Genomic DNA, 15,039 nt, shown 5'->3' on the forward strand with positions numbered 1-15,039 from the left:
TGATTCATCTCATGACAACTTTGTTTCCAAAGGATTACTTTTTTTCCCTTTTTTATTCAGCTACTATGAAATGCCAGGATCTGAACTGTACTTTACATATAAAGAAACTTGAAACTCTTAAATTCCATAAAATGAAAAATGACATTTTCAGTCAGTCTGGCTTATTCTTATTATCATTGTCAAGTATTATCTTTTAAAAGAAACCTTCACCCTTGCCTAAAAGCTTCCCCATCTCATCCAAAACAGCGAAGTATTACATGTTGTGAGACAATCTCTGTGGGGTTCTGCAGACAGCAAGAAAACAGCCTTCCAACCACACAGCACCACTGAGAAAGTGAGCACTGCCTGCAGAAGGAGCCCTTGGAGATAGAGCAGGTTTCCTTACTTGACTCTCGACTCAGAGATTCCTACCTAGCACACCTCCCATTAAAGCTCTTTTACCTCATACTGTTTTTGAAACACATCTCTAGGAAAATGCCATTAATATGGTTAATATTTTCCAACATGAGAAAGGAAACAGCTGTCTTCAGATTCATTCCAACAGAGGACACAGGGCATTCAACAGAGAACAAATGCAAACATTTTGCATCTTTGAAAAGTAAACAATGCCCTGTATGTATGCACCATTTGATTAATAATACAGATTGCTATCCATTACCTGGTAGTTACACTTCTTCCATCGAAGCTGCATGAAGAATCCCCTAACAGCCACAGAAATTTTATACTGGGGAGGAGAAACGTGTTTGACCCAGTGAAGGCATAACTTTTTCATCAGCTGCAGAACTAATTATGGTCAATCTATTCAGGGATATTAATTAACCATTCATGTAAATAAATACTATAGGCATAGTGCCCATTAACTTTCTGGGGGTTTTTCAAACTTCAGATTGATAGGAGTAGAGAAGGAGGCCCATTTTAGTAACTTTTGTTTCCAAAGATCTGTGATACTTCCAACGAGGGTAGTGATTGAAGACCCAAAGTACTGTTCTTGATAGTTAACTCCAAAGCACATAAAGAAATCATTGATTTCTTTACTTACAGAGGATGTTTTACATTTATGGCATAAGTGAGAAATGATATTTTATGTCTTTCTTCAGTGAAAGATGGAAAATTCACAGTGATTTTTTTTTAATTTTTATTTTTTTGCGGAAGGCAGAGCTAAATGTTTCAAAACGTGGCAACTCTTGCCTGCAGTTTTCAGTAAAGATAATACCTTCTCTTTTCTCCCTCCTCTTTCTGCCTTTAAATGGGACATGAAGTTTCCTCCTACCAAAGACTCACTGAAATGTTTACCAAGTATGGCATTATTAAACAATGCAACTATTTTTAGAATACAAGACACATGCTGGTGAAAAATAAAGACAGCATAAGCTCTTTGTGCTTTGAAAAAAGAAACCACAATTAAAGTTCAATGGCATTGTAAAAATTCATTAGGCCTCGTTTTCATACAAATTAGCGTAATATGTTTTTACAGACTAAAATTAGCCTGCTTGTTGCAAGAAGTGTGTTATAGTCATATGAGTAAATTCAGAAAAGACGGGGACAATATATTAGATGAACTTTCAAAACAGAACAGTTAATACTGTCCATACTGAAATGTTAACTCAGGAAGAAGGCACCATTTAAGCAGCTCTCCCCTTGGATTGCAGGTAATTCAGAAGAGCATGGAACAAAGACCGGTATCAGGTTATAACTGGTTTTATAACTACCCGTTTTCCCTAAGTTATCAGGACAAAATCTCATTTGGAACACAGCAAAAATTAGCAAACAGGCCCAGAATTAGAGGATATTAACTTCTATAAACTTGTTAGATCTAAATCACTCCAGAACCCACTTTCAAATAATGTAATTAACACACTAACTTTATTTTTTTATTAGAAAAAGGATCTTTTATACTGTCTGTAAATAAAATTCACCTTGCCTATAATGAAAACTAAATGTAGCAAACACTTAGGGCAGCTTGTAGATGAATAATCTCAAACTTTTTTTTTTAATTTCAAAGATTTCAAACTTTTTTTTTTTTATTTCTAAGATTGCATCATTTGACAGATAAAACAATAAAAGCCTTTCAAAGAAAAGACCACATCTGTTCTGAAAAAAGTTAATATTTTTTTTCTCATTCTGTTTATCATCTCCAATACACTCAGCTATCGATTCAACACTGGGTTCTAAGGTTTTATGCAAAATTTTAGAATTTAGATTACAATTACACATACTACCACTGTAAATAAAGCTTTATCATCATCCTAAAGCATATACCATGATAAATTTTCAGGGTTACTTAAATAAAATGGTCCCCGTATCTGCTATGCATCTTCCTCAGCCTATCCAAAAGGGAAGAAAAATTCTGCATGAGAAAACAAACTTTTTTAGACATTAAAAGGAAAAGGAGAAAATCTTTTCTGCTTTTCTACATTTATCAGGATAAAGCAATAAACACCAAAAAAGAAAAAAGCTGAATTTCATATCTTTACTAGTGCACAGTAGATTTGAGAAAGATTAATTAATTCTTTAATCATATCCCATTAGCCAAGGAAAGAGATGGTGTGGAGCAAATGGAGATTACTTTGAATTTACTCCAAGCAATGTAAATTATTATTACACACACACCCCCCTTAGGAGCTGCATAGTGCTAATGAGCTCCTAAATCAGCAGTGTAGCAGCTAAGGCAACATTTGCAAGGAGTCCTATGGCTGACCATAAGCTTAATGATCCCAAAGTGCCCTGTCACTTCATGAGGGCAGACTAAGTCTTCTAACATATTCTTTAATGATTTTTAAGAGTTAAGACATATGAATCACACATGTAAATGAAAGGATCTGTTTCCTAGTGTGAACAGTTAAACACAAAAGCTACTAAAAGAAGAAGGGCATTTCCCCCAGAACTGCAGAATGAATCTCTCAGTTACTTGTTAGTCTAATCCAAACTGTTGGCAAGCTGAATATTGGAGAATGACTCCACTCCAAATGATGGCTTCCAACTGCTTCAGTTCTTTGCTTGCACAAACAGTCGACAGCATCGATTTTCTTTCATGCTCCATCAGTACAGATGGTGAGACTCATACCTGGCAAAAAACTCCTAGAGCAGCTTGTCAGTTGACAGGATGCACCTTCAGAAGGAATCTCTTGTGCTCTTCTGTAGAGAGCAACTGTGGAAATCAGAGCCTAAAACAGAGCTATCCCCTAACAGATTTCTTTGAGAACTACATTTGTTCAGCCTCAACCTTTTCCCACTCCCAAAACTCCTCTAATAATGGCACAGCATCATTTCCAGCAGTGAAAACGTAACTAGTTTCCACTGAATGTCCATTATTTCTGAATACATTCATATGAAATTGAAAATTTAGAAACACAGCCCATAAAACTGCAGAACCTACTACTGTGTAATCACTGATTGAGCAGCTGTTATTAAATGGAAACAAATTCATCACTTATCACAAGGAATTACATAGGAGAGGCTGAAAGTAACAAAAATTGGTTGAAGAGAAAGAGACAGTAATGGATTAGCCACCAAAAAAAAGTTAAGCATTAATTACAATCAATGTTTTCCCTCCTAAAAAGCATTTGCCCATTACATTTAACATCTGATCTACAAGTAGAAAATTATGAGGAAATTGTTTCTCTCAAGCAATCCAAAATAGTTTAAGCTTTTGCCCAAGTAGTTGAATTAAGTGTTCTATAAAAGAGAACATTAATATAATATTCTTTTATACAGTAAGCTACAGTAATATATAGTATTACAATATAGTAAATTAATGATTTATCACATTCAACAGACAAACATAACAAGCAACAACAGAGGCACGCTTGCACATTTGCACCCATGCAGTGCAGTCAAGGTCAATATATATATTGGCAGCAAATAATATGTGTGATTCCTGGAAATGAACAAACAGGACAACAGAGAACAGCAAAACATGGCCACACACGAGTTACACCAGCAGAAAGTGGGCAGGCTAGAACAAGAACTCTAAGAGCAGTTCTGGTTCATTTGAAGAACACCCCAGTCCCCAGGCTGGATCCTGGAACAGCAAGATACTTCTACATAACTTAAATGGACCCCATGGAGGACAGACTACCAAAACATTTTTAATTTTCCCTGAGCAAAACGATCTAACTGTAACTTGTGTTGCTTACAAATCAAGTGGTTGAAGTCTAAGGCACAGGCCTATAGAAGACATATAGAATATGCCATTCAGCTAGCTGAAAGTTTTACAAGATTGGAATATTTAGAACATACTTTTATGACTTCTTCTTGAATAAAGTTTAAATTACTGGAGTAAGAAGTGAAAAAAACATACAGAATTTCAGGTTGAAAATAAAGCTACAATACACTAGATATAACCTGACAATCATGTATACAGAACATCATTATTGAAAATAGAAATTGAAAGTTAAAACAAATGCAAACTGTATAGTAAAAATAATATCCATCTTTTGATGATGAAGTCTAAAAATTAGGTATTCACTAAGAAAATGTACTTTGACTTGAACTTGACATTTCCAAATATACACCGGAAATACGTAAATATCATCAGCAATTCATCCAGAATTATATATTTAAAGTGTAGCATATTTCTTCAGTTTGTCTTATCTAGCCCAAAACTCCCTCACTATATAAATGACAAAATATCATTTATTTACAGTAATTAACCAGCTCTATGACCCTAGACATAAACATGGTCAATTTTTCAATCCAATAGAAATTTAGTTTCCCTATTAACTCCATTTTCAGGTATTATCATGAAATGATACAGATACAGAAAAAAATCACTTTAATATATTCATTAATATAGACCGAATACACAACTTTGTATATTAAAATATCATTGGTATCAATAAAAATTGTATTGTTTTAAATTCTTCTTTTCCTTGAGAACATGCTAGATATAAATATGCTTCCCCCCCCCCCAGTGATTATTAATAGAGGCAGAGTTGAAACTATATTACAATAAATAAGCATTGCTCTTTTTCTCATCCCATGGGTTTCTTAGCTTCATGAGCCTGATAAAAATTGATATTTTGCTTGCTTCAAGCTTCCAGTTAGCTATGGAATTTCTATAGAAACTTATGCTATTAAGTATTGTAAAAGAAAAATAAATGTGTACTTTATACTGCGTATATACTTGAGTTACAGGTGAAAGGTTCCTACAACAGGAACAGAGGATAATACACCTACCCATGTCAGATCTAAATGTCATCTAATTTAAAAAATAATCAATTTCAAAACATTGAAGAAGCACATGACACAGAACCCTAATTATACCATTTTCCACAATTGTATCAACCAGTTCATTTTAATCAGTGAATGTATTTTTAGAAAATTAGGTTCCTGCTTTCTTGAGATTTGAGATCACAATAAAGTTAACGTCAAATCAAATTAGATAAATTACAGTGACGAATGTTCAAACAATATGACCTGTGCCTGACTTTCAGATGCTGTTCGCTTGAGCAGCCTGATTTGGTCCAGTTCTGAATGCTCCATTGAATTCCGAGTTAGAGACTGCACTGGGTCAGTTATGTTGTATCTGCCAGGCTGATAAAACCCATAATATTCTATTCTCTTTTCCCCTGAGTTTTCCATTACCTTTAATTTCTGCCTAAACTGAATAATTTTACAAGTTAAGAACAAGATCACAGCACAAGCCAGAATGAAAAAGGCTAGTAAAATGTCAAAAGCCTGATTCAGCTTTTCAACCTGCTGTGTACAAAATAGGGATGTTTTTAATGATACAGGAGCAGCATCTGTTGGAAAGAATACTTTTCCTTCTACGGTTCTGTTAACAGGTATAATCTGTACTGGTATTTGCACTGGTAATGTTGATAATACTGTAGTTGCCCGTGATGGAACTTCAGCAGCATTTTCTTCATAGGGCAACAGGTTAGCAGATGTAGCTGTAGTTCCTTCCCAGAAAGCAACATATTTTGTTTCTGCATTGACAAAGTGTTCAAATGTGTTGTGCCTGTTTCCCTTATGCCATGCCATCAGCAAAGTGGTAGTGCTGTGATGGACACCTACATATCCTAGACTCCAAGCTGTTTCTGGGCTCGCAGTAGGGCTACTGCAGTTTGCAAACTGAGTCCACTTAATGTAATGCAAAGGTCTACCACGCATACTCAGAGGATTCTGACAGTGAATTTTTACAGCAATAGGTGATGATGCTAGCCAATTAAGTAACCCAAGCATTTTGCAGCTGCAGTTCCAAGGATTATAACTGACCTGTAGATGAGTTAAAGACACTAAGGGCTTGAGAACTTCAGGCTGTAACTCTGTAATATTATTAAATGCTAGACTGAGTATTTTAAGTGACTGTCCCATTTTTTCAAAGGTACCATCGCCAATACTGGTTATTTTGTTTCTGTCTAGCTGCAGATATGTTAAATTGTTCAATAAAGTAAAAGTGCTGGAATTTATATTTTCTAAATCATTATAACTTAAGATTAACTGCCTAAGATTGTTTAATCCAAAAAACACATTTACAGCAATACATTTTAGCTTTACGTTTTTTAAAGACAGATATCTAAGCTTGTTAAGTCCTTTAAACGCAAAAGGCTGTATTGATCCAATGGGATTGTGAGACAAAGACAGTCTTTCAAGATTTTTGAGCCTTCCAATAGCATTCGATGGCACAAGTGTTAAATTGTTACCTTCAAGGAACAAATACGAAAGATTTTCAAGATGATGAAATGCTGAATCTGATATCCGTGAAATCTTATTATTGGCTAAATTAAGTGTTTGGAGACTTAACATTCCCAAGAAAGTCCCACTTCCAATGACACTGATACGATTTCTTTGAAGTGTTAAATATCTAACAGAAAGGAGATCACTAAATAATCCTCTGGAAACAAAAGCTATTTGATTATTCTGAAGGTATAAACAGTGAAGATTGGAAAGACCTTCAAAGATTCCTGGATCCAGGCGCTTAATATTATTGTTATTTAGATGTAAGTAGCACAGTTGGGGGAGTTCCACAAAAGCTTTCGGGTGTACATACGAAATACTGGAGTTATCCATGTAGAGCGCAGCAAGTTTCTGAAGGCCTCTTAGTTCATTCGAAGTGACACGTGATATATTATTGCCACTGAGGTACACAAGAACTGTCGTTTTGGGGAAGTTTTGCGGGATGCTTGAAAGCCCTAAATTACGGCAGCTAACTTGTCTCCCTGTGCAGAGCTGGCAAGCAGCTGGACAGGCAAGAGCCTCCTTCTGGAGCAGCAACAAAAGAAAACAATTAAGGATATGCAGGAATGCTCCCAGACAGGGTGGAGAACTTTGCAGACCACACATATCCCTGTCTTTGGCCTTCTCACTCATCTCTGACTTTGCTAGTAGAGATAAAAAGAAGTTTATAAATATTATTAATTCAAAAGTTTGAAGATTCTACATGTACAGACTTTAAAATATAAGCATTGTTTTCAAGACTGGTATTTTACATATTCACCTCTGATGTCAAATATGCAATTTAAAAACAAAACCAAGTATAAGTTTGAACTACACTGAAAAAATTGTCAAAGTAGATGAACAATGAAACGAATGTAATGCCAGCCTAGCCAGAAAATATTTAACTGGTTGCAGCATGAAAGTAACTAAGCTGCCAAAATAACAGCTTCTAGTAAATTCACAATATTGCTTATTAACTATTTATTATAGTTAAGAATGCCGAGAAAATGCTTCAGTAGCATTCAGGTAGAAATGCCAACTAGAAACAAGTTTCTGTCCACTGGAGGCTCATTTATAATTCGAATTTTACTTTTTTAAAGCTGAATTACATTCAAAATAAACAAACAATTCCTTACCCCAAATGTGAAGTTCATTATTTCTGTTATTTTGCTGTTTTGCAGTTCACTGGACCAAGTTAGAAGCTGAATCGATGAAACCTCTGTAAAGGCAGTATTGCCGTGTACTAGAGCACTCGCATTTTGCCCCAGGATTTGCAAATGTTTGCTCAGGAAACTAAGAAAGAAGTGGTTAAAGTCAGGTTGCCATGGATACAGGAAACCCTGAGACAGGAAGCCATTTTATCTATGCTTCAGAATATTGTTGGAAAGGAAATCTAAATTATTTGTTTCTAGAAAACCAAGAACTATCTTAGTTTGTAACAGTTGCCGATTTGTGGTTTTTAAAATACTGTTTTTAACTAGGAAAGCTCAAAAGTGTTTTATCTAAGTTAGGTATAACTTTTAGAATAAAGCATACCTATTTGTAACAGCACTACTGCATTATCTGTAAATCCTTTATCTTTCAGCCAGAATCCAAAATGTTTTATTAAATCAGTAGCAATGCTTATGCTGTTGTCTGTCTGCAGATCCAAACTCTGCTGCCACACTCTAGCAGCCCAGCAGAGAGGGAGAAGTTGGGAGGTCTGGAGGGCAGAGCCCCAGTACCTCCTGCATTCTGGCAAGGCACATCCTGCCAGCAATCTCAGGGAAACCCACGAAATCTTTGAGATGTGAAACACATGATGTGGTACTGAACTGCTGCATAGTAGTATTTCAGACATGAACAAGGCACTTTGTTAAATCTCACTTTACACCACTTTTTTTTAAAACCAATTTATCTACAACAGACTGCATATTCAGACAGCCACACCTTTGGTCCACACCATTTGTTTCCTGCCCTGTCCCTTGTGCAGATAAACACTTAGTGCAAATGTGTGTGCTATAAATATCCCACTCACTTAAATACCGGAGATTACATCCTCTGTTTATCCTTCACAAGGACTAAAGATCTGCAAAATCCAGTCACATCAAAGGAGGAAAGGGGAAATAACAAAATGAGATGGCAGATTAGAGACTACACCTACAAATAGCAATGTAACTATAAAATAAATTATCTGTATTGTAACAAGATCTTCCCCTCAGCAAAATGAAGATAAAGCCCATCAGTAGCCATAGCCACGGAAGAGACACAAGAAGAATCAAGTCGCTTTGGCCATAATGCTCTCCCACAGGAAGCACAAGTTCACGTAAGGGGCAAAATGCATGAAGCACTTGAACAAAGGAAGCAGAATAGACAAGGACATGTCTTGAAGAGGCTTTCTTCCAAATTCTGCCAAAAGAAACTTAGATTTCTGGAAGTTTTAAAAAAATGCTTTTGACCATATATAACTGGCTTTTTCTGTTTGAAATCCGTAAAGCATTCCGTATCAAGAGAAATACTTCAGGTTTTTTAACTTCAGTTTTTTTAACCTGAGCTGGCCAAAATTATCTAGATTTTGCAATGAGGAGAATGTTTTTTAAAAAGACAAAAATTAACAAAAAACTACCTTCATTTCTATCAGAGTCAATACCTTTTACAATATCTAGTCTGAAGTAGTAAATCAGTAGAACATACATCTCAATATCTAGTCTAAAGTAAGAAATCAGCAGGACCAGTAAAACTGATCCATGGGCCACTTTAGACAAAGACTGTATCAGTTACGACACAGAATCTGAACTGCATTTGGTTCTTTTTTTCTGAGACCATTAAACCAATAGGAAAACTAATTGTTCATTATATTTAACTTTATTTTCACATTTTTTCATGGTATTTAACATATTCACTGATATAAACAAAAATAAAATAAAATAAAATAGTATGTCATTTCTTTAAAGGGAAAACACTAAATAGTTTTGAACAGTTCCCAGCATGATTATAGAAGTATCCTGGATATACGGGAGAGAACAGTAACAGAAAAATATTACCCAATAATACCAAGAGATTGATCAAAAATGAAAAATTACTTCAAACAGGAAATTATCTCCTACTGAAGCTTCATCACCTATAGCCCATTTATGCTGATAAAGAAATCTTGGGTAAAGATTTCTTGGGTAAAGAAATCATTAAAAATTACTTCTTCCAAGATGTTCTGTGTGAAACAACCCCACAGGTCTAAAAGAAGCAACTCCCAATATAAAAAGTTTTAAGAGGCAAATATCAGTAGGTCTCCTATTTGAGAAATGTCAGCATTAACTTATTTAGACAGACTGAAGAAACTGCTGAAGCTCTATGTGATACCAGACAGCATGGAAATAAAAAGAAACCAATATAGTGACCAGATAAAAAGAAAGCTGGTGCTCATTAAGTGGCTGGATGTATCCATGGTCTTGTACTAAATGTACCTTATCAATATTCATAAAAACTTTGCTCAAACCCTTAGCTGCCACTGTGGTTCTGAGCACACCACTGACCTTTGCAATTCTCCAATCCCATGTACAGAATGAGGAAGAAAAAAAAAAAAAAATCATAATTCAGATCACAGTTCCTTTCAATTTGCACTAGGAAATGTGGAGAAAGTCCTGTCTTACACTTCTGTAAACACAGCGCCTGGAGGCCTGCAGAGCCTATCAGATTATAATTTCCAGGTATTGCTTCATTAATAATGCACACTGTTAAAGTATCTGAAAGCAGTATCTGTTAAAATCAAAAGGCAAAATAAAATTCCATGTAGCTGATACAATTCTTGGGAAAACCATAAAAAAGACTGGGATACACATATAACTTGGACCAGCATTTCTCAAACTGTCCTGTACTTAAACAATGAAATTCATTACTAGTTGAAAACTGTAAGGAAAATCCCAAACATTTCTTTCAAACAAGTTTAGCCAGTTCCAATAGTATGTATTTTTTTGCTGCAAATTTTGTTGTCCAGTGATAGAAATGCCAGGTTTATATCTGAATACAGCTTCATATGGCAGAAGAGAAAATTATTTTTGAAACCCGAAGTGAATTTTATCTTAATATGCTAACATTGATAAAGTTACTAATGTTATTACTTTTAAATATATTAAAATCTAGTTCAACAATGACTCCTTGTCAATACAAGCATGAAGTCTCAGCAACAGCAATTTATCAAAATGTGTATAAAATGACAGGTCAAAGTAATTGAAAGAACATGCAAGCACTGCATCCAGTGCAGGCTTTCCAAACCACCTCTATTTTCTCACTGATCCATGTTAGATTAAAGTCAATATAATCCAGGTTATGAATATTAGCTAGCATAAAACAGTCATCCAACTCCAATTTATGTATAGCAGAAAAACGTGTAATAACTTTAGAAATGGGCTCTGAAGTTACCCAGCTTTAAAACATATTAAAGCCAATTTTTGGAGAGGGATTTCATTATCATAATCATTGCAAAAGTATATTAAGGCTTACAAAACAGAGGATGACCAGTTTTCAGCACTGTAATTACTCTTTTGAACTTAGAAGAGCGAAACTATCTTTTGTTCTCCCACCACATATTTAGCAAGTACCTCCTCTTGCAGGTCTTCCTTCCTTCTTTTAATTCTCCACAGGTGGACTACGATACAACTTTCTTGTTTTGATTTCAAATACCTACCAATTTCTGCCCACGCCATTCTCCAGATAAAAGCACAATTCAAAATAATTCAGCTACCAACATACTGCTTGGGTAGCATACATATCAGTATTTAATGTTATTTCACTTACCTATATCCAGTAACATCTGCTGTGGACACCTTATTAATGTTAACTTAGCAGACCTCAAAATCCCTTGTTTTTCTCATTATCATCCATATAATCAGAAATTTTGAGATAATCTCACATATTGAAGATTTCTCCTACTTCATATTCCTGCCTAAGTAAAAATATTGCTTCAGTTACTGAAAATTTCTGTTCCACAGAGTGCTATTCCATTCTCATAATAGCAAGAGTTAGTTACAAAGGACAGTCACAGAAATTAATCAAATGCAAAACCACTCCTGTTTAATAAACCCACAGTACTAAACATTTGTATATGTAAACATACATCACAAAGTCTATTTCAAAATTATGAAGCTGTCTTTGTAACTTATTTTCCTTTCTAAATTTGTCATTTATTATTGATTAAATTACCAAGAAGGTTTTGCAACATGCTGAGAAACAGAAATGAAAACTATAGAATTATTTTTCCCATTGAGGATAAGAAAATAAGTTTCCCTTCTCTAAATCTTATTTGTCTTTAGGCTCTAGTAAAAGAATATGACAGAAAGCTCTTATGAAACTAAGGGCTCACTTTAAGAAACCACTAGAGCAAATTTCTCTCCTAACAGTAAATAATTATTGCACCAATAAACTGCATTTGTCATGCAAAATTACAAAAATAGTATTCTATGGAGTGAGCAATAAATCTGTGAACAAAATAACAAAAAAGGTTGGCCATCAATGAAACCCACAGATGTGATATGCTGACAATAACTATATAGCTTCAGCTTTTACTATTCACTGCAATATTTAGTAAACTGTTCAAATTAAAAAAGCAGTAAGAAATGTACTCAATATGAATGCAATTCAAAAGGTTTAAAGAACTCAAAGCAAAGTAATTTCCCAAATTTCAAGCAGAATAACCAATTCAAATTCCAGAAATTGATTCAAAACTAAATGCAATTGTATAGCTTTCAGCAGCACACTGCCTGCTAGTTTAGGAGATGGGATGGGCATGCACTTGTGACAGATAGCTTCTAAAAATTTTCAAAAAGAGGACCAAACATTTAGTAGACTTCCTGAAAACCACTATAGAGAATACCCATACAGAAAATAAAAAAGCTATTTCTTCCTTAAAAAATACAAACATTCTTTACACTAGGTATTTCCTTAATATCAAAACCTGATGTTTTGCTTTAAACCTTCATCTTATCATTAAATTGTTTGAATATGAAATGTTAAGGTCTAAAAAAAATACTTATTTGAAGAAGTTCTTCTATGACATGAATTGTGTTGTTAACCACTTTTGTTATCATAATAGTCTGGCACTGTTAGGAAAAGTCACCAAAAATCTCAGCTACTCTCAAGCAGTCTCATATTTCAAAGTATAGGGCAGAGGGATAAGTACCTGTACCAAAACAGCTCAGAACAAAGTCAGGTGGAAAACCAGGTACAAATCTGTATTAATTCTTTTTTAAAAAGTTAGTAAAAAATCACAAGATTGTAACACATCTTTAGTAACATGCTACGCTTTAGTCACTGCTTATTCAATAACCAATTTGCAAACATGTAGACTGCACATTACAAAGGACAAAGATAAAATGTTTGAAAAAAGCTGCTTAGTATGTTACCATCTTTTGCTATCTTTCATATAACTAAAACATTCAATTTTAGGGTAGATTACATTTAGAAGAGTTTTAGGAAAGAATTCTGGGGTTCTTTATATAGGCCACAAACAAAAGCATGTTAGCAGCAATCAATCGCTTATGACTGCATGTTGTTTTCTGCAGCAGTTCAACTGCATTTAGTGACATAATCCCTTGTCATCACTCAGTACATTTTCACTTGTAAAGAAGCGTTATGGGTCTTAGAGGAAATGATCATTTGTTCCTGACCAGTCCACATTAATTTTTCTCCTACACCTGATTGTTAATGGAGACTGTGAGCAAGGAAAGTTTAAAGACTGCATCTTCTTGCCAATGCTGTGATGTGACATATAATTAAGGAAGTCACCATACTACATGTTACACTCTGAATGATGCTGACTCTGATACTGAGACTAAGACCAAAGACACATTTTTCACTCATAGCATTAAAACCGTTACCTGTCAGGCAAACTAAAATCAAGGCCAAACACGGACAACAGCTGCAAAATCATAATTTAAAGAGCTCCTTTTAATACTAATACTAATACTCTATTAGATGCATGGGTGAGCACACCTTTGACTACAGGAATTTAAAAAAAGGTGTGGAAGATAGGGAAAGAACTTCAGACTATCATCCCTATAAGGAAAGAAGGATATACAAGTTAGTTATGTAACAAATTTTGACTTTATAAATTTTAAGCTACCCTGAAGAACGTAACATTTTATTAGGCACTTTCTTGCCATTTCCTAACTTTACATATAGACAATGTCTTGAGAGGAAAATTAAATTTCTAACAAGGTAACTTTAACAAATGACAGAAAAAAAAATCTGTAATAACCTAATGAAGACTTATAATTGCATATTGTAAGTACTTTTTCTCACAGAATCCCAATTATCTAACTGGCAGAACTCATACTGGCTGACATATCAGATTTGATACACAGCAAAAGAAAGCAGACATTCATTTACATAATAATTAGAAAGGAGCAGAGCAACCTGGAGAACCTCTTATGTTCTTAAGCTTTTCCTCACAATAATTTTCCAGAAAAACACATTTGACTCAAAGGGGGAAAACTGACAATGGCATCTGGAAATACTACTTGTGTACCACAAATTAAAAAGGAGAAAGACAAGACCAATTAAAATGCTTCGTATTTCAAGCTTAGTAGAGTCTCCTCTACTTTGGAGTGGTACCACTCTACACTGGTAGCTCCGCCAAAAATGAGCCTATCCTCAAGTACCAAAATCAGTGGAGTATTTTGGAAATCACTGACTGAGTAAAAGCAAACTGGGCAACCTCCAATTCAAGAATGATAAGCATAGCATTAGTAACACTTATTGGCAAAAGGAGAGTGCTTAGCTTTCAGCGTGGCACCTATCTAGGCCAATCACTGACACGACCAGGCCAATCACTGACACGACCAGGCCAATCACTGACACGACCAGGCCAATCACTGACACGACCAGGCCAATCACTGACACGACCAGGCCAATCACTGACACGACCAGGCCAATCACTGACACGACCAGGCCAATCACTGACACGACCAGGCCAATCACTGACACGACCAGGCCAATCACTGACACGACCAGGCCAATCACTGACACGACCAGGCCAATCACTGACACGACCAGGCCAATCACTGACACGACCAGGCCAATCACTGACACGACCAGGCCAATCACTGACACGACCAGGCCAATCACTGACACGACCAGGCCAATCACTGACACGACCAGGCCAATCACTGACACGACCAGGCCAATCACTGACACGACCAGGCCAATCACTGACACGACCAGGCCAATCACTGACACGACCAGGCCAATCACTGACACGACCAGGCCAATCACTGACACGACCAGGCCAATCACTGACACGACCAGGCCAATCACTGACACGACCAGGCCAATCACTGACACGACCAGGCCAATCACTGACACGACCAGGCCAATCACTGACACGACCAGGCCAATCACTGACACGAC

The 15,039-nt window shown here is 35.7% G+C and overlaps 2 protein-coding genes across 8 annotated transcripts in view; both read right to left on the bottom strand.

The window, feature by feature from the left end:
* IPO11 (importin 11) overlaps window positions 1-15,039 on the bottom strand; it is a 333,704-nt gene that overhangs the window by 15,072 nt on the left and 303,593 nt on the right. The window lies entirely within an intron of this gene.
* LRRC70 (leucine rich repeat containing 70) lies at window positions 4,936-7,320 on the bottom strand. Its single transcript, XM_026865726.1, has one exon. It carries the CDS (start codon window positions 7,312-7,314, stop codon window positions 5,389-5,391), a length of 1,926 nt encoding a protein of 641 aa, XP_026721527.1. The 5' UTR covers window positions 7,315-7,320; the 3' UTR covers window positions 4,936-5,388.

Source organism: Athene cunicularia (genome assembly GCF_003259725.1).
Source record: "Athene cunicularia isolate RWA chromosome Z unlocalized genomic scaffold, athCun1 chrZ_part1, whole genome shotgun sequence".
Taxonomy (NCBI): Eukaryota; Metazoa; Chordata; class Aves; order Strigiformes; family Strigidae; genus Athene; species Athene cunicularia.